Here is a 20,874-nt window from a genome sequence, read left to right on the forward strand (position 1 = left end):
GATGCTGGGGATTGAACCGCATCCATCCTGGGTCAGCTGCGTGCAACGCAAACGCCCTACTACTGGATCACTATTTTTTGGAGGGCACCCAGTGATGCTCAGGGGTTGCTCCTGGCTTGGGGGACCATATGGGATGCTGGGGGATCGAACTGACATCTGTCCTAGGTTAGCGCGTGCAAGGCAAATGCCCTACCACTGTACTATGGCTCTGGCCTCTGGAGCACTATTTTTTTGTTTTGTTTTTGGGTCACACCCGGCAGAACTCAGGGGTTACTCCTGACTCTACACTCAGAAATCACTTCTGGCAGGCTCAGGGGACCATATGGGATGCCGGGATTCGAACCAATGACCTTCTGCATGAAAGGCAAACACCTTACCTCCATGCTATCTCTCCGGCCCCATGGAGCACTATATTTTGAAGTGAGACACTGGCTCTTTAAAAGCATGAGAGATAGCACAGCGGTAGGGTATTTGCCTTGCACGCAGCCAACCCAGGATGGACAGTGGTTCAAATCCGGGCATCCCATATGGTCCCCCCCTCCCGCCTGCCTGCCAGGAGCGATTACTGAGCACAGAGCCAACAGTAACCCCTGAGCGCTGCTGGATGTAAACCAAAACCAACCAAACGAAAAAGCATATATGCCACTCAATCAATATTAGTCCAACATGTCAACATGTGAGTCAAAGAATGAAGTGGTCTGAATAGCAACATCTCTGAAGTGAACTGAGACAACGCAACGCAAGGGTTAAGGAGTTTGTCTCACAGACATGATCCTACTCCACCTGACATGTGGTCTCCAAAATGAGCAACAACACATCCTCTGGCCCTCTGGCTTGCATTTAACTTTCACTCCCCCCCTCACCCGGGCTAGTTGAAGGGAGATGCAATCACCCACCACCGCACTCCTCGTTTCTGAAGGCACAAGCCTATTGCTGGTAATAGAGGCCAAGCTGGAAGCCAAGGAAATAAGCTTCTTACCAACTCCACAATGGAATGTGATTAGTGCCCTGAGTCCAGACAAGTGAGTGCTTTTCTTTCTTACTCTCAACAAGGAGGCTCGTGACATTTTATTCCATTTTAAGGATACAAAGAAGCCCACAATGAAGCTTTGACATGATGCAGCATGTATCTACTGGCTGGAAGAGCTTTCCTAAAGTTTTTCAGAGCACCAAGTACTGGACTATCAATTTGTTTCTGGGCTGCACCCAGCTGTGCTCAGAGCTTACTCCTCACTGAGCTCAGAGATCACTCCTGGTGGGCTCGGGATAATATGGGGTGACAGCGATTTGATCCTGGTTGGCATGTGCAAGGCAAGAGTCCTACCTGCTCTGTACTACCACTGCAGTACCTAAAGTTCTTTTTTTTTTTGGTTACACCTGGCAGCGCTCAGGGGTTACTCCTGGCTCCAAGCTCAGAAATCGCTCCTGGCAGGCACGGGGGACCATATGGGACGCTGGGATTCGAACCAATGATCTTCTGCATGAAAGGCAAACGCCTTACCTCCATGCTATTTCTCTGGCCTCAAAGTAGAACTCTATAGTTTGAAAGTGATAAATTACATTTTAAAACCATCGCGGGCTGGATAGCAGAGCGGATAGGACATTTGCCTTGTACATAGCTGACCTAGGTTCAATCCCTGGCACCCCATATGGTCCCCCGAACTTGCCAGGAGTAATCTCTGAACGCCACAGGATGCGGCCTAAAACCCAAAACCAAACCAAACCACATATTTCCACGCCGCCCCCAATTTAGGCTACTCACTGGGGATGCTCAGGGGACTTGACACCACTGTTGTGTTGGAGACCTGCTGTGCAAGCACTACTTCTGCTATCCCATCTCTGGTTCTAATCTGCATCTTTCTAATTCTTTGAGAAGTGAGACTTTATTAGAATGGCAAAAAATTTCAAGTGCACTGCACTGGAAAACATGGCTTGATGTTTGTTAATTATTCATGCTAAGAAAAAAAAAAGTTGGATGCCTCTTTGATTCATAGAATTCCATACATGCATTGTCTTTACACTGTGATTTGAGGGTTTTTTTTTGACAGGATCTAACTAACTAGACTGTTGTATTTTTTTTTCTTTTTTTGGTTTTTGGGCCACACCCGGCAGTGCTCAGGGGTTACTCCTGGCTGTCTGCTCAGAAATAGCTCCTGGCAGGCACAGGGACACATATGGGACACCGGGATTCGAACCAACCACCTTTGGTCCTGGATCGGCTGCTTGCAAGGCAAACGCCACTGTGCTATCTCTCCGGGCCCTGTTGTAAATATTCATATCCTCTAGATAATGCAATGCTCCTAAAGCCTGCTGTAAAACTTCCTTATTATTTTCAAAATAGGCTTCAGTGGGTTGGCAAATAAATTTCCTACCAATACTAGGGAAACAGTACTTCATATTAAAAAAAAATCATACAAAATGGGGCAGGAAAGATAGCACAGCGGTAGGGCAATTGCCTTGCATCCAGCTGATCCAGGACAGATGGTGGTTCAAATCTCGGCATCCTATATGGTCTCCTGAGCCTGCCAGGAGCGATTTCTGAACAGAGCCAGGGAGAGCCACTGGGTGTGACCCCAAAACAAAAACAAAAAGGAGCAGAAGAGCTAGCACATCATTAGGGTGTTAGCCTTACACGCAGCCAACAAACATGGGGACTGACCCCAGTTTCAGTTCAATTCCTGGCATCCCATATTGTCCCCCAAGCCTGCCAGGAGTGATCTCTCAGTGCAGGGCCAGGAGTACCCCGAGCACCACCAGGTGTGGCCCCCAAACAAAAAGATAAAGGACATAACATTCGCATCTGTGCCACATTAACTTTTTGTTTTTTTGGGTCACACCTGGCAGTGCTCAGGGGTTATTCCTGGCTCTACACTTAGAAATTGCTCCTAGGAGGCTCGGAGGACCATATGGGATGCCAGGATTTAAACTGCCATCCTGCATGCAAGGCAGACGCCTTACCTTCATGCTATCTCTCTGGCCCCATCTGTGCCACATTTAAAGCCAACCAATTCCTGCAAGCATCCTACTTGAGTGACACTATAACTTATCAGTCATTTCATTATCAAAGATGCTTTACCCATGATGGCAAACCATTTAGAGGGGCCAAAATGTTCAATCATTCAAAACCAGTAAGAACAGTGGTCGATAGACTTTCCGTGCATGCTGAGATTTGATCTATCCCTAGCATGCCTTATGGACTCTAAAAAAAAATTTCTGGAAGTGATCCCTGAGCACAGCTGGGTATGGGCCTCCTTGATATATATACACATACATAATAACTGGAAGAAAATCAATTCCTCTTTTGCTGTAAAATAATATTGCTTCAGGACTAGAGAGATAGCATGGAGCTAAGGCATTTGCCTTGCTTGTAGGATGGTGGTTTGAATCCCAGCATCCCATATGGTCCTGCCAGGAGTGATTTCTGAGTGTAGAGCCAAGAGTAACCCCTGAGCACTGCTGGGTATGACCCAAAAACCAAAAAATAATTAAAAAAAAATATTGCTTCAGAATAAGCACCGAGCGCTGCTGGATATTGGACCCCCAAACAAAAAATCAAAGAGGATATGCATTCTCAAAAGGCCGTATGCATATCCCTAAGTGAGACCAAAATTAGTAAATAGTTTAATAGTCTTACCCTGAGCCCAGCCAAGTATGGCCCAAATGTCCCCCTCCCCCCTGCAAAGAGAACAGAATAATAATTTCTAGGATAATACCTCCAGAATAATTAAGTTTAAGCAACTTATGATCAGCTCTAAGCACACATTTAATTATGGCATTAGAAACCAACACCAAGCTTGGAAAAAAATCAATAAACATTTATCCAATCATAATTACAAGTAAAATTTTAATATCTCTACTTAGGAATTACATATTTGAGGCTATGGGTTAGCACTGGCAGATGAATTAAAAAAATTACCACTTCAAATTCAAAATGAAAATCTGCAGTCTTCAGAATGCATTCCCTTTCTTTCCATTAAGTCTGTCACAAGGACTTAACCACTTACTGGAATATTGTTGTTAGTGAACACTACTTTGTCATTATGAAGGAAGAAATTATGATCAAAGATCATAATGTAGTTCTGGTAAGACTACACATTCTTTCAACTATACACAGTATATAATAAATGGTATATTTTGTATGGAAATAAGCAACATGCAAAACAACTGGTTATTGGACTGTTAATGTAGTTCGTTACATCAGAATTCTATGTAGATGCTTACAGTTTGGGGATCATAGGATTTAATGCTTACACAGTAGACACAACTCAATGCACAATATACAGTACTACTAGATATTGACAAGAAATTTACAAATAAAAAATTAAAAAAAGAAGAACTACATAACCTAAGTGTAATGATGGACTTTATTTAAAAAAAAGTCTTTTAAGGACTACAAGTTACAAAGGAAAAGCAGATCACTATGTAGAAACCTAGTTAATACATTTGCCTGTGCAGAAAACTTTTATCAAAGTTATTCATTTGACAATTTCATTCAGTTCACAATAGTATCCATTTTATTTTTCTCTTTCATAATGTTACTATGCCTTTAATTCAAATTATATTCATGTTACTCCCTTAAGATAAACTTTTTAAAACACCAAACTCCTGGCTTTTAACAATGGCACTTTTGAAAGGGGCATTTCTACTAAGTCGGCTGGTGGCATTATTCCAAGCTGATGCTTTCACCAAACTTAAATTTTTTTACTTTTAATACATTTTCCTAGATGCCGAATTATGGCCACATTTTTTTTTCTAGAAGCTACATATACATGGGTAGCAGCAAAGAAATACAGAAATTAAAGGCAGACATGAAAATAAATGGATCAACTGTACAGATGAGATACCTGGCTCATGGCAATAAAAAATATGGCAACTTGAATACTAAAAGCCAGATACCTAAGTCATTATTGATTATATTCAGAATAAAGCCAACCCAGTGTGACAAAGTGGAAACGCAACATTATCACCATACTTCATTCTTTACGACAAATACTTTAAGCCAAAAGGAAAACCTGTTATAGTTGAACTCCAATTAGAACATGCTTTATAGTTTCAACAATTTTTACTGGGTTTAGTACAGTCTTTACTCACTACTTTGAGTCCTTTCTTATCTAAGAGTATGACAGGTGGGATAAAATGACAAGACATTTTGAAAACAGCTGTACGAAAATAATATCCATTTGCTTTGTCTTGTTTTGGAATGCATAAGTTATATCTATGGGAAAGAGCCAACTTTCTTCCTTCCCACCACTTGCTGAAAAAACGTCCCCAAGATCCCAAGCTGCCCTTTCGAGTCTGTTCTCAGGACTTCTCTAAGAGGACAATGGAGCTCACGGGCATCTGGGGTTAAAAAGGCAAGAAAATATTAACATGCAAGCAATGGTCCAAATAGTTAAGATTTAAGAATTCAACTGTTGTACATGAGTTTTTCACTGATGAGTAGGGCTTTGGGAATTCCGAATTTACACAAATCATTGCCTTTAAGACTTTGGATACTTTTACAGTTTAATTTGCAAACAATTTCTATAACAAATTACTTTTAACCAAATCATATCTTGAAAACTTTTATATAGAAAACCCAGGGAATAAAGTGAACTGTTCACTGTGGAAGGCCTTAAATTACATTATTACAGTAGAAAATACAGGAGGTAGAAGATAACTGAAAAGACAAATGCAACATTGGATTCAAATCTACAGCTCCTGTAGCTACTTAAAACATGGTTTTTAGAAACTAAACCCAACATTTCCAGGAACCATAGAAACAGTTAAAATAAAATTTGCCATGAAAGCCCTTATATCATGCTTGATACAGGGAGGTAGGAAGATGTAAGAACCAGGACACATGAGACATGACTATCTACAACTCCTGCTCGCTTTAATGAGGTGCAGTTCCACAAGTCAGTCACCTTCTTCAGCTTCAGACTCAGATTCTAGGGAAGTGGAGAAATGCATTACATGAGAGCAGAAAACAAAAGTCCCATTTATAGCTTTTTAGTAATATTTTCACTCAGGAGGCAATGTATTTTCTCTCTTTTGTCTCTCTCGCTCTCGTTTTTGGGTCACACCCGGCAGCACTCAGGGGACCATATGAGATGCTGGGATTTGAACCAGACCTTCTGCATGCAAGGCAAATGCTTTACCTCCATGCTATCTCTCTGGTCCCCCCTTTTTTAAACTTTACTTACATTATTTATTGATTGGTCTTTGGGCCACACCCAGGAGTGTTCAGGGGTTACTCCTGGCACTGCACTCAGAAATTGCCCCTGGCAGGCTGGGGGACCATAGGGGATGCTGGGAATCGAACCGGGTCCCTCCCGGGTCAGCCACATACAAGACAAATGCACCTCTGCGTTGCTATCTCTCCGGCCCCAATATATTCCTTCTTTCATAGGTCTAAAAATTATTTAATATCCTCAAAATTACATCTTTCGGGGCCAGAGAGATAGCATGGAGGTTAAGATGTTTGCCTTGCATGCAGAAGGATGGTGGTTCAAATCCCGGCATCCCATATGATCCCCCGAGCCTGCCAGGAGTGATTTCTGAGCTCATAGCCAGGAGTAACCCCTGAGCGCTGCTGGGTGTGACACAAAAACAAAAACAAATTACATCTTTCTTTTGAAGAATGTTTGGTATTACAGTAGTCAGCAGAACCACCAACAATTCAAGCCTACTTCTCCTCATTTGTCTTAGAGTAATGAGATTCTTCAAATTAGTCAAAACGAACATCTGTGTTCTAGATACATAACGACACTGAGTGGAAGGTGATACACCGTGGACATATTTCGGCCAAATGGGTCCTTATCAAATAGCTCAAAGGAAGACTTACCCTCTTCGGCATTTTTGAGCCACTCTACAAACTTTTTCATCTGTTCCAGGAAGACACTTTTCCCTTTTGCAACATGTGCGTCCTTATACCACTTCAGGATGGGCTCTTCACTCAGGACTTCAGCTACAAAGACAGTGATCATGGGTTGTTTTTAAATTAAACTTTTTTGAGTGGTTTTTGGGGTACACCCTGTGGCGCTCAGGGGTTACTCCTGACTGCTCAGAAATTGCTCCTGGCTTGGGGCTTGCATATGGACACCAGGGGATCAAACTCTCCTCTCCTCTCTCTCTTTCAGAGTGGTTTGCGCATCATTGTTACTGGAGAAGTATTGTGCATCTTTACCTCCTTTCTGCACCCACTTCCTGTCCAGATTAGCTAACAAAACTAGACTTCTTTGGGAGGGAACAAACAGTTAATACTTTATTTTGTCAGTTGGTAGTGATCTGTCTATCTGTCAGTCAGTTGTCTGTCTATCTATCTATCTAGGTTTTGGGGCCACAACTGGCTATGCTCATTGGTTCTTCCATCTGTCCGTCTATCTATCTAGGCTTTGGGGCCACAACCGGCTATGCTCATTGGTTCTTTCTTTTTTTTTGTTTTTGGGCCACACCTGCGGTGTTCAGGAGTTGCTCCTGGCTCTCTGCTCAGAAATAGCTCCTGGCAGGCCCGGGGGGACCATATGGGACTCCGGGATTCGAAACAACCACCTTTGGTCCTGGATCGGCTGCTTGCAAGGCAAACACCACTGTGCTATCTCTCCAGGCCCTCTTTCTTTTTTCTTTCTTTCTTCTCCCCACCCCCTCTCTCAGTGGTTATTTTTTTCATCCACCCATCCACTCACTCATCCACCCAGGTTTTGGAGCCACAACCAGCTATGCTCAGTGGTTATTTCTGGCTCTGTGTTCAGAAACCACTCCTGGTAGGCTAAGGGGATCATATATGGGACGCCAAGGATCGGATCGAACCCGGATCAGCTGGTAGCGATATTGTAAAATTCTGCATAAATCATACTGTCCCTGATCCAAGAAACTGTTTTTTTTGGGGACTGGGGGGGATAGTTTGGGCCCTACCTAGCTATGCTAAAGGCTGCACAGAGCTTACTCCTGGCACTGCACTAAGGTATCACTCCTGGTGGGCTTGAAATCATATGAAATGCAGATGGCCAAGCATCAGCCTAAAACACAATCCGGTTTGACTCAAAACTACCCCCACACCCCTGAAAGGTTCTATAGAACATTTTCAACCTTCTCATAAGACATGGCATTCACACTGCGTAGTAGGAAAAAGATCAACAGAAACAAACTTCCAAAGGCCAAAAGACTAGAGATGTGAAAAGCAGGAAAAATATTGGCAGAGGACAGAATACAAAGCAAGCATCAACAAGGCTTTAAATTTTGACTTGCTAAATAAATAATTTTTTGATATTTGTGATAAAATTTCAGGGAGCAGATAATTCACTGGAATTTCCTGGATATTTTACTATGTTAAATGTATTTCTTTAGAAAATAAAATTACCTTTATAAAAAAGCACCACTATTTTCTGAAAGGCTTTCATGAAATGAATGTTGTCATAGCAGTACTCCTGAATCTTCAGTAACAGAGTCAGCTCAGACTGACCTTGAGTAGTAAAGGCAGCAAGTAGAGGGCTGTATTGCTTTGAAAGAAAACATATGTTATAAAAATATCAGTATGTTTAGTCCAAAAGGAAAAAAAGTCCTAGTATTTCTTCAAAATCAAACCAAATTACAGGCTTACATGTGAACCAAAGATTCCAAATCATAATCTCCCCCCTAATGTGCCAGGGACTGCCAGAACCAGGAGTAAACCTCTGAGCACCACCAGGTGTGGTCCCAAAAATCAAAAAAACAACCCCCACCCAACAGAAACAAACCCTTCCAGTTATTGTAAGGACCAAGATTCTCCCCCTACATCTATGATAAGGAACTCTATAGCTAGACTAAGACAAGCCCAAACCCTAGTAAAATGTACTTTTCCACTCCTGGCTAAAGGTAGAGAAAAAGTTAACTCAGAAATAAAGCCAAAGTTGATACCCTCCTCCCCCCAGGAAAAATGAACTAGGAGTTGAGTGAACTTTGAAAAAGCTCCCTTAACAACCAAAAGTTTGAATCAGAGTAACCCTTGAAAACCAGGGTCAAAATCAGAAGTATTCCCACAACAACCACGTTCTGTATTAGAGATCACCCTGACAACCAGGAATAATATCCTTAGACAACCAAAGAAATCAGAAACAATGAAATAATTATACTGCTGTTGCTTGTGATTTCTTTCTTTTTTTGTGTTTGTGTGTGTGGTTTTTGGGTCACACCCGGCAGCGCTCAGGGGTTATTCCTGGCTCCAGGCTCAGAAATTGCTCCAAAAAAAAAAAAAAAAAAAGAAATTGCTCCTGGCAGGCACGTGGGACACTCAAACTGATGACCTCCTGTATGAAAGGCAAACGCTTTACCCGGCCCCTGCTTGTGATTTCTATGTAAACTGCTTGAAGATTTGACTCTGGGTCCTTGCCAAGACTCCCCTAGTGGGATGAAGCTCAGACCTTTGTTAACCAAATAAACTACCATTTGCACCTTGCATTATTGGAGGTGGTCTTTGACTCTCAACAGTGGGTGTCAACTCGAACCCTAACATTATCATTTGTAGTGATACTACAAAAAGACAGCTCAGTCATGCTCACCTAAAGGTAAAATAATATATTATCAAAGTAAAGTTGGAATACCTTCAAGTGCTTGATGGCTTGTTCTGCTACAAGCTCCTCCTTTTTGTTCCATTCCACAGTGCTCATCACACTGGACCAGACTAGTCCAATGACAACAGGTTCTGGGATGTTATTTTTTTTCATCTCTTCCTTGACATACAAAATTATCTGCAGAAAAAAATACAAATTTAGTAACAAGTCAGTTTTGTGATTTATATATACCACACAGCAAGCTGAGGCCAAGCATCAAAACAACTTTCCATACAACTGACAACAAGCACTGTACTCCATTCAACAAGAGAAAAACTGAGGGACCGGCCTGGAGCTCAAGTTCTACATAAACAGACTATCTTGGAAAGGACTGAAATGGAATAAAAGGACAGTTATTTTGAAACACAGAACACACCTAAATGTGATTTCTAGAATCCAGTAAAAATAAAGAAAAAAGACTAAGGTAAAAGAGTAACAGTCACAGATATTCAACTTACTCCAGTGAAATACTACATGAGTCAACTTTTTTTTTTTGCAAGAAACCTGATGATATAAAGGTGAATTAAACAAAAATAACTTACATCCTTAAAAGGATCACCACGGGACATTTGTTCTTGAAGTTCTTTCTGAAGTTCCTTACGAGCTCCTATGGTTTGCTGATTTCGAACATATTCTGAGAGCTCTTTCAAGCCTGCCTCAGTGAAATATTTTGTGAAGTGTTCAACACTTTGTTTATTGGCAGGAAAAAGTTCCTGAAAAGAGAATTCAAATTAGAAAAATCAAACTTCTTTTTCATAGATTTAAAAACAAAAGAATTTCTAAAGTACCCTTGATTTAAGTACAAATAAAAACAGACGAACCATGAGTCTATTATCCATGCTGACTTTCCGAAGACTTGCAGCCACCGCATTGATATCTTTTTCATTAATCCATGATTTAAAGAGCTTTACAGCAAAAGCTGCTGAAACCCCTGTAGAAGAAAACAGCTTATTTAATAGGACATCAAGCCACCAATTTAACTGCCTCTCCAATTCTTCTAGTCTTTCATTTACTAATTGTGTAGCCTTAGGTTAAATTGCTTTTCATTGTATAAATGATGGCAATTAATCCACTCAAAAGTTGAGAATTAAACCAAGGCAAATTAGGAGTATTTTAAATTGTAAAAAATAACAGAGAAAACCAAACATCTAGCTTTTAAAAATTACTGTGTAGAACACTGGATGGAAATCATATAAAAAAACTTCCCGTTCTTCCTCCTAATGTCTCCTAAAATATGAAAGATAGTTCCAAAGCTTCTGACTGGATTAAAATCTTGTTGAGTTTCCATGGTACTTCTTTTTATAACAATATTTTGTCTAGACCCTGGCCACTTGCCATATGCTATAAAAATGTCATTAGCTTTGAACACCAAAAGTGCATATTGTGTCAATTAATGAGTTTTAATTGTAAAAAAGACTACACAAATTCAATCTTTATTAACTCTAACCTTACTTTTGTACTTCTATCTACCCAACCCTCAGCCAAAACTAAAGACCCTCTTTACTAAAAGTTGATTACCTTCTTTAACCAAATTCTCATTATAAAGGCTATTGAGAATGGATGCATTGAGTGTTCCATTAGCCAGAAGAACACCAGTTAACATAGCCAGTTTGTTTCTCTCCGACTCTGAAAACCCTTTCAAGAACAGCAGCAACTAGAAAAGTAGAGACAGGAATTAAAAGGACCACCACCAGTATAAAAGAGAAGCAACAAAGGAGGCATACATATCACACATTAAGGACTGGATTGTGAGATTGGTTTTATTTTGGGGTGCATACCTGATGCTCAAGAGGTCAATTACATGTAAGGCAAGTGCCCTACCTGCTGTACTATCCTCCAGCTCCCAAGACTCAGGTTTTAAGTCTCACCTGAGTGATCTAGACAAATTACTTTATTTCCTGGGCTTCAATTTCCTCAGGTGGAATGATTTATAACTTGCCTCAGAAAGTTTTTATGAAAATTAAGTTACTCTGCATATAGAGTGCCTAATATTTGAAAGACCCCAAAAACCATATTTCAGGGGCAGGAGTGATAGCACAGTGGTAGGGTGTTTCCCTTGCATGGGGGTCCAACCCCGATGAACCCAATTCCCGGCATTTCATATGGTCCCAAGTCTGCCATGTCTAAGCGCAGAGCCAGGAGTAACCCTTAAGTACTGCTAGGTATGACCCCAAAACAAATCACCCCCACCCAAAAAAAAACCCACCGTATTTTAGAGCCTACCTAAATATCCAACATTATCTCAAATATCAGGCAGAATTAGGATTTCATATTTTTCTCATACTCCGACATTTTGGTTTTCTACCATGCACTAAAGCTCCTCATACCTTTTTTACTTCATCTTCAAATCCTTTCTCCAGGTATTTGTAGCGCCTGATTAACTTATTAAAAACCTATAAGAAAAAGTAAAAGGACTTAATAACTTGCTGTACTAGAGCTCTGGCCCTACAAGAATATCTTAAGAGAAATGGGTCCTTAAAAATTAGTCAAATGGAAATAATGGAAAGAATCATGCAAAGTTTCACTTACCTGAGCAAATGCTTGCATGGTCTCTAAGTCTTCTTGTGCTGCAAATACACAGACATCTGTCCGCATCATGTCATCTGCCAGTGTACCACCTGGAGCTGGAGTATATTTGATGAAGAGTTTATAAGTGTCCTTCATTTTATGTTATTAATCATTAAGTCTTAGTTACTATAATGGTTTTTTTTTTTTTTTTTGGTTTTTTGGGCCACACCCGGTAACGCTCAGGGGTTACTCCTGGCTATGTGCTCAGAAGTTGCTCCTGGCTTGGGGGACCATATGGGACACCGGGGGATCGAACCGCGGTCCGTCCAAGGCTAGCGCAGGGAAGGCAGGCACCTTACCTTTAGCGCCACCGCCCGGCCCCCTACTATAATGGTTTTCATTAAAAATAAAATAACAGGGGCTGGAGTGATAGCACAGCAGTGGGACATTTGCCTTGTATGTGGCTGATCCAGGATGGACCGAGGTGTCCCATGTGGTCCCTGGAGCCAGGAGAGATTTCTAAGCGCATAGCCAGGAATAATCTCTGAGCATCGCAGGGTGTGTCTCAAACATAAAAAAACAACCAACAACAACAACAAAAAAACACAACAAAAGCGGAAAAAAAAACAAAACAAAAATAAATAAACCCCAATCTAAGAAGGTGCGAAAGTTAAGTTATGTTCCCACAGCGCCGGCAAGGCAGATGCCTTACCCCTCGCACCACCGCTTCGGGCCCTATTCTATTATTCAATAGGGATTTTAAGAGCTGGTTTTGACTATTTACCAATACTCATCTGATAGTATCTAAGACAAATAAGATACTAGTAGACCTCAACAACAGAAAACTGTCTAAACCCATTCAAAAATGGGGAGAGGAGATGAACAGAAACTTTCTCAAAGCAAAAATACAAATGGCAAAAAGGCATATAAATTAATTTTCCACATCATTAATCATCAGGGAGATGCAAATGTAGACAATGAGGTATCTCAGACCACAAAGACTGTCATACATCAAAAAAACAGGGGGCCGGAGAGACAGCACAGTGGTAGGGTGTTTGCCTTGCAAGCGGCCGGTTCAGGACCAATGGTAGTTTGAATCCCAGCATCCCATATGGTCCCCTGTGCCTGCCAGAAGCGATTTCTGAGCTGAGCGCAGAGCCAGGCATAACCCCTGAGCACTGCTGGGTATGGCCCCAAAACAAACAAAACAAAACAAAATAACAGTAAGTGCTGGTGTAGATATTGGGATAAGGGGGCTCTCACTGCTGGTGAGAATGTCTACTGATCCGGCCTTTTAGGAAAATAATATGGACAGTCCTCAAAAAAAAAAAAAAAAATTAGAAATTGAGTCTCTATATGGGCCAGAATTACCACTCCTGGGTATACTCAAATATGCCCCAAACACAAGGCAGAAAAGACATCTACATTCCACGTTCATTGCAGCACTTTTCACAACAGCCCAAACCTGGAAACTACCCAAGTGCCCAAAAACAGATGAGTAGAAAAAGAAACGGTGGTACATCTACACAATTTAATACTACACACTTAAAATGGGGTCATGAAATTTGCTTACACATGGGTAGATATGAAGAGTATTATGCTGAGTGAAATGAGTCAGAAGGATAGGAGTAGATATAGAATAATCACATTGACTTGTGGGATGTAAAAAACCATAGTAATTGGACAATAGAGATGAGGACCAGGAGGAGCAGTCCATGGTAAGTAGTTTGCACAACTAGAAGGGGAGTGCAGTTAGGACAGAGAAAGGACCACTATGACAATGATAGTTGGAAACGATCACTCTGGATAAGAACTGGGTGCTAAAAGGAGGTAGAGTGACATGAATGATACCCCTTCAGTAACAGTACTGCAAACCAGAAAGGGGAGAGTGAAGAGAGAAGAAAGATACGGAGAGGTGAAAGGAGAGTGATATTAGAGGGATGTCTGCACAGAAATAGGCAGTGGGGAGAGAAACTGAAAACACTGACAGAAAGTATGCACTAGTGAAGGATGTTGTAAATACATATGACTGAAAATCATGAACAACTTTATAACTTTGTAGTTCACTGTGATTCAATTAATATATTTACAGAATAAAAGTTGGTTTTGATATGACCTCCCATGCAGAAATAACCCTCCAAACTTTGGAGATATGCTTTGAAATATAGGCTAAGGGGATAAAGTCAATGAAGGCATGAACTTACTAAGACTGCCAATGAATTGTTCAAGTTAGGAAAATGATCAAAGATTCATTATATTATTGTTTGGCATGAGCCTGAATGATTCCTTATTTAAAATAACCACTGTCCTGCATGCAAGGCAAATGTCCTACCTTCATGCTATCTCTCCGGCCCCTTAAAATAACTTCTAAGAAAGGCTTAATCATTTTGTTTTTTGCCACAGCTAGGGATGCTATACTTAGGACTTATTCCTAGCTCAGTACTCATGGATCACTCGAGGGGCTCAGGACCACATGGGACACAGAGAGAACCTGGATTGGCTGTAAGCAAGGCAAGTGTCTTGCCCTTAATAACAATATATTAGAAAATAATCTTTCCTATTTCCTACTGGTCAATAATAAAATATTTGACTAGGCATTATAAAAATTAATATAAGTTCCCAGGGCTGGAGAGATAGCATGGAGGTAAGGAGTTTGCCTTTCATGCAGAAGGTCATTGGTCGAATCCCAGCATCCCATATGGTCCCCTGAGCCTGCCAGGAGCGATTTCTGAACATAGAGCCAGAAGTGACCCAAAAACCAATGTAAGTTCCCATTTCTACCACCTAGCACTTCTTTGACTACAACTATATTGCAGTAGCTAAGGGGAGAAAGAGCTGTGGCGCTCTGCAGTCTGGTAGCCATTTCCAATGAACTGTCTCAGCAAACCTAGTCTGAGGACTTGAGGTCCAAGCTGCTCTGGCCTGGTGGTGCTGCAGATCAAAGCCACCTTGGAAAATGCTGATGGGTCAGGGATGGAACCTGGTCAGACACTTGCAATGCCACATCCTAACCCCTAGAATGTGTATGTGTATTTTCATTCTGTGTATATAGAAATTGAGTTCTCAGCCTACTAGTTTACTTAAGGTTAGTATTACTCTGAAGAATTATGCTTTAAGAGTTGACACTGGATCTACAACCATCATTTGAAGACATAGAATCGTTGCACAACCTGTTGAGATATACTGAGCTGGGGCAGAAGAGGTGTCACAGGGGCTAAGGCTCTGGTCCTACATATGGCTGGCCCTGCTTTAACCTCTACACCAAAACATTCCTGAGCACTGCCAGGAATGACCTCTGAGCAGAGCTAGGGAGTCCCAAGTATAGCTAGGTATGGTCCAGATATCCTGAGGCCTGGAAGGAGAATTTAGAATAGCACTATAGCAACAAAAGCAAGTGGATATTAAATTCATATATTCTTGTAGCCACATTAAAGAGAACAAAACCAATTAAGAAAACCATTTTGACTTTGGGGTCCCACCCAGAGATATATAAGGGCTATTCCTGACTTTGTGCTTAGGGGTCGCTCCTCGTGGTATATAGGGGGTGGCAATGGAATGCCAGGGATGGAACTGATCCTCTACCATACAAAGTATAGTATGTCCTCAGTCCTTGGAGCCATCTCTTGGCCCTGGATGAAATTATAACAAAGCAGTAACAAATTTATTGGTGAAATAAATTACTGATGTTCAAGAAAGTTAAGATATCAGAAAGTGGGGGCCGGAGAGATAGCATGGAGGTAAGGCATTTGCCTTTCATTTGGAAGGTCGGTGGTTCAAATCCCAGCATCCCACATGGTCCCCTGAGCCTGCCAGGAACGATTTCTGAGCATAGAGCCAGGATTAACCCCTGAGTGCTGCTGGGTGTGACCCAAAAACAAAACAAAACAAAACAAAAATGTCAGAAAGTCTTCCACACATATTTAGGTTTTTTGTTTTGGGGCCACATCTAACAGTGCTCAGGGGACCATATGGAATGACAGGCATTGAACCCTGTTTGGCTGTGTGCAAGGCAAATACCCTACCTGCTGTGCTATATATATAGCCCCGGCCCATATTTAGGTTTTTAAACAGACTCAAGTTTGTAGCTAGAAATAAGCAATTTACCTTTCTTTTCTTTTCTTTTTTTTTGGTTTTTGGGTCACACCCGGCAGTGCTCAGGGGTTATTCCTGGCTCCAGGCTCAGAAATTGCTCCTGGCAGGCACGGGGGACCATATGGGATGCCGGGATTCGAACCGATGACCTCCTGCATGAAAGGCAAACGCCTTACCTCCATGCTATCTCTCTGGCCCCAGCAATTTACCTTTCTATAATCTGACTATTTATTTATTTTTGGGCAACACCATTTGACACTCAGGGGTTACTCTTGGCAATTCGCTCAGAAATTGCTCCTGGTAGGCTCAGGGGACCATATGGGATGCTAGCGCTTGCAAGGCAAATGCCTTACCTCTAGCGCCACTGTGTCAGGCCCCAGGGGATTTTTAACAAAGCCACTACAATCTGATAGGTTTCTTTTATTATTGGGTCACCCAGTGGCACTCAGGGGTTACTCCTGGCTCAGAGAACCATATGGATACTGTGAATAGAACCACTGGCTGTGCGCAAGGTAAACACCCTACCACTGAGATATCACTTCACCCTTAGGTTTATTTTCTTTCAGAGCCACATCTGGCTGCAGAACTTAAACTTGGATCTGTGGTGCTTAGGAAATGGGGATCACTACTGTACTTTCTTTCTGGCCCTCACCGAATACATTTATTAAACAGGTTCACATTCTGTATTTTATGAAATCTGCATCACCTTTTTTTTGGGGGGGGGGTCCACACCCAACAGCACTCAGGGGTTACTCCTGGCTCTATGGCAGGCATGGGGGACCATATGGGATGCTGGGATTCCAACCACTGTCCTTCTGCATGGAAAGGCAAACACCTTACCTCCATGCTATCTCTCCAGCCCCTGCATCACACTTTAAATAAATCCCAGACACTTACCCAGCATTCCACCAGCCACCAGAATGTCAAAGAGTGTTTCTGCATATCGGCGGTAATCAAGTTTTGCTCCAGAAGCATCAAGAAACTTTGCTACTGCTTCCAAATCAGTACCAGTTTCAGTTAAGCCTTGAATAATACAGTCTTGAAACTGAGTAGGGTCAAACCTCTCTTTTTCATCTGGAGGTGAGGAAAACAAATAAAATATTTAGTTCAAAGGCTTACCAAAATGCTATGAATTCAGCATCTTAGAATGTGGTATCACAGAAGTAGAACCTTTGTGTTTTCATTTATTCAAGAACTAGAAAAAAAGAGCAACACCACAGCAAACAAAACAGATGCACATCTTTTACAAGTTTTCCCTTTGCAGATAGGAATCTGCCTTCTGAGTAGTCCACACAAGTGTGTGGCTTGTCTCCCACAATTTTATTCTTCAGTGAGCTAAATGAGCTAGCAGCGTGTTCTTGCTACCAGGTCATTTTCAACCTGGAATGACATCTATCTCTTGTCTTTCCTGCAACTTAGTATATAGCCTCTAATCTGTGGTTTCAACCACCAGCTCCTGAAAATTACTGTTACTTAACACATAATATGCCTGGATGATGCATGTAGTGATACAAATACTGATACTTTTTATAATAATGTTTTTCATTGTTGCCTTAGCTCTATGAAGTAGCTATCCTAGCTACACTAGAATGTGAGTATACTGTAACAAAGTTGAAAACCATAGTTCAACGCCTGAGATGAGTAAAGTCCCACTAACAAAATTTTATTTTTTACTGACATTTCGCCTGAACACAGGAATTCCTTTTTAAACAATGCACATATAAAAACCCATTTAGCAATTTTTTTCATTTATTTTTTTGGGCCACACCTGATGACACTCAGGGCTTAGTCCTGGTTATGGGCTCAGAAATCGCTTCTGGCTTGGGAGACCAGATGGGACACGGAGAGAGAACCAAGGTCCATCCTGGGTCAGCCGTGTACAAGGCAAACTCCCTACCATTGCGCTATTGCTCCAGTCCCCCATTTAGCAACTATTAATTTTCAGAAAGCACAATTAAGCAACACCCAATACATGAGTGATCTCAATCTTTTTCACACAGCATGAAGGTGACCATTTTGAAAGGCCTCTGTCCCAGGATTTCTCTCCAGTTCTAGGAGAGCATGAGCAATACAGCTCATTTGCAAACTGATCTCTCTTCCAGAGGCCAATAATAAAATTTTATTGTTATTATCACAAAATAATAATTACCTGGTGTTATATTTAAAGTTAATACTACAACCTACCTACTCTTTGTCTTTCAGTATCTGCTACTCAAAGCAAAAATGTATTATTTGTAACCTATGTTGATTTAGCTCCTTACTTACTAAAAAAATCTATTTAAAAGTGGTTTACTGTGGTTCTTGATCAATAACATCGTCAAGATTTCAAAAAACATTAGCCCCAATAATAAGTGAATGAGGCCACATCCCATTCAATTTTCTGTAGACAGGCCAGTGCTTTGCTACAGAATTTAAGTATTCACCTAAGTACCTATAATCCAGAAAAATAGTTTACACGTGTGTGGGCTTAAGTCTGTAAGAAATAATCGACTCGGGCCCTGAGAGATGGCACAGCAGTGTTTGCCTTGCAAGCAGCCGATTCAGGACCAAAGGTGGTTGGTTCGAATCCCGAGTCCCATATGGTCCCCCGTGCCTGCCAGGAGCTATTTCTGAGCAGACAGCCAGGAAGTAACTCCTGAGCACCGCGGGTGTGGTCCAAAAACCAAAAACCAAAAAAAAAAAAAAAGAAAAGAAAAGAAAAGAAAAGAAATGATCGACTCAAGATATCATGTGAACCCCATTCCACAATTAACTCCCATGGAAAGTTTGATTTTTCTCTCAAAGCTACAACATTTGGGTATATCAGAGACTACAATAGTAGTTCTCCTTTACGGAAATCAACTGCCATCTCAAGCAAAAACTGCTTAAAGAGAAACTGCCTAACAAAAAATGCAGCCCATAGTTTTTTGTTGGGGGGCTACATACAGAGGTGCGCAGGGACCACACCTAGCAGTTCTTGGGAAAACATATGCGGTGTCTGGAATCCAACTTGATTGACCAGGTACAAGACTAGTACCTTAACCCTTCTTTCATCCCTCGTAGTTTTCTTTAAAGGCTCTGTAATTTTCCAATAAAAGGAAGCCATGAGGAGCCTGCCCTAGTGATGTACGTGAAATTTGGCAAGACATCCTCAGGAAAGCAGAACTATTAAGGGTCTATCTAACATAATAGCCAACTACAAATTCAAGTTTCCTTTTGTTTTTATTCTCTTCTGGTTTAAGTGCTGCCTGCCAGAGATAGCAGGATACGTGATACTGGCGGTAGGAAGAGAGACTATTATTAAAACACATTTACCTCTTTTTCTGGTTTTAAAACGCTGGCCTGATAGCGTTGGCTTTTGCTGCTTTTGATTATTCATAAAAGACACCCTAGGAAGGGAAACAACAACAACAACAATAACAAAATAAGGCTTAAAAAAAAAACACCAGGCGCATCATTCATCTTGGAAAACAAAAGCATATATATAAAAGCATTTTGGTCTAGCCACAATACCATAAAAAAAAAAAAAAAAAGACTGAACCTCCAACCATTCTCGCCTGGCACAGAGACCTGGGGGGAGAGGAGGGGGCGGCACAAAGAACTAGCTTTGCTTGCATCGAGCAATCACGTCCAACCAGACTTTCTCCCTCCCCGCCAGGTGCCAGGAAAAGTGAATGAATCACGCTGGTTTCAGACTTGGACTGCGCAAGCAAGCTTCAGTGACGATCAGCCAATCCCTGGGCAGCCTCTGGGAAGCCCGATCCCCCAGAACCCTGCATCCAGGACCACCATCGTCTCTCCCACGATTTCCTTAAGGCCCAACCAAGTCAAAGGAAGGGCAGGACGAAGATCCAAAGCCGCTCAGGTTCACTTAAATAAAACCACACAGTCAAGGGGCCAGAGACCCCTCCTTCTGATGCGTAGTCTGGGGAAGAGGGGGGCTAGATCGCCTAGCTACGAACAACCACCCCTATTCCCCACCACCCCCGCACTCCCTCCCTTCAGTCGTGCCCGCCTCGCGGGGCGCCGCATGCACCGCCGCAGCCTGCGAAAGAGCAGCAGAGGCCCCTGTCCGCCGGGCCTTCGCACGTGGCCCGCGGCTCTCCCGGGGCGTCCTGTCCGATCCGAGCCCGTCCCGGCCGGGCCCCCACTGACCCCGTCGCCGGTGGTGCTGGCCGCCGCCCCGAGCGGACCACAGGCGCCGAAGCGCTGCGCGCCGGGGGCCCCGCCGGCCCGTACATCCGCCCGCCCGCCCGCCCGCCCGGCCGGCCCCGACAGCTGCGGCGGTGGAGGCGACCGCGCCGGTGGTGGAGCCGCTGCTGCGCGCCGCCCCACGCGTCCCACACCCAACAGAGGCCGGGGGCCGCCGCGGCTTTGTTACCCAGGCCGGGCCGGCGCCGCGCCGCATCGCGCCACGCTGCAGCCGCGGCCCTACGAATCCGGGCCCCGGCCCCGGCCCGGGAGGAGCCAGCCTGCCAGCCGGCCGCGCGGGCCCGGCCGCCACGCCACGGAGGCCCAGGCGGCGCGTGCAATGCGGAGAGGCGAGGCGAGGCGAGGCCAAGGGGCGCCGCGCCTCACCGAATTTAAGGCGAGGAGAAAAGAGCCAGGGAAGCCCGAGCTGACGGTGACGGCGGCGGTGACGGCGACAGCAGCGGGGTCCTCCTGTGCCACCGGAACTAGCGCGGGACGGGGAGGAGGAGGACGGAGGAGGCGAGGAGGGCGGGGC

The 20,874-nt window shown here is 42.9% G+C and overlaps 2 protein-coding genes across 3 annotated transcripts in view; one reads left to right on the top strand and one right to left on the bottom strand.

The window, feature by feature from the left end:
• Positions 1-20,874, top strand: part of CLK1 (CDC like kinase 1) — a 747,223-nt gene that overhangs the window by 21,689 nt on the left and 704,660 nt on the right. The gene's annotated exons all lie outside the window — the stretch shown is intronic.
• Positions 3,827-20,856, bottom strand: BZW1 (basic leucine zipper and W2 domains 1). Of its 2 annotated transcripts, XM_049773265.1 has the most exons (12): positions 20,727-20,856; positions 19,464-19,537; positions 17,067-17,243; positions 12,099-12,193; positions 11,897-11,962; positions 11,088-11,223; positions 10,391-10,500; positions 10,112-10,282; positions 9,561-9,707; positions 8,342-8,480; positions 6,827-6,949; positions 3,827-5,930 (listed from the first exon to the last, which is right to left on the bottom strand). In XM_049773265.1, the coding sequence occupies exons 2-12, from the start codon at positions 19,525-19,527 to the stop codon at positions 5,899-5,901; spliced, it is 1,260 nt and encodes a 419-aa protein (XP_049629222.1). In that variant the 5' UTR covers positions 19,528-19,537; positions 20,727-20,856; the 3' UTR covers positions 3,827-5,898. The 2 variants fall into 2 exon arrangements, with proteins under 2 accessions (XP_049629222.1, XP_049629223.1); XM_049773266.1 differs by lacking the exons at positions 12,099-12,193; positions 19,464-19,537; positions 20,727-20,856 and having other exon boundaries at positions 17,061-17,144.

This window comes from Suncus etruscus, chromosome 5, assembly GCF_024139225.1.
Source record: "Suncus etruscus isolate mSunEtr1 chromosome 5, mSunEtr1.pri.cur, whole genome shotgun sequence".
In the NCBI taxonomy this organism is placed as follows: domain Eukaryota; kingdom Metazoa; phylum Chordata; class Mammalia; order Eulipotyphla; family Soricidae; genus Suncus; species Suncus etruscus.

Coding starts and splice junctions, on each gene's coding strand:
- BZW1 (XM_049773265.1), bottom strand. CDS start 19,527: ATGAATAATCAAAAGCAGCAAAAGCCAACGCTATCAGGCCAGCGTTTT. Junction 11,224..11,896: donor TTGAAGATGAAGTAAAAAAG/GTATGAGGAGCT, acceptor CTACTTTTCTAG/TTGCTGCTGTTCTTGAAAGG. Junction 10,501..11,087: donor TGAGAATTTGGTTAAAGAAG/GTAATCAACTTT, acceptor TTTCTTCTACAG/GGGTTTCAGCAGCTTTTGCT.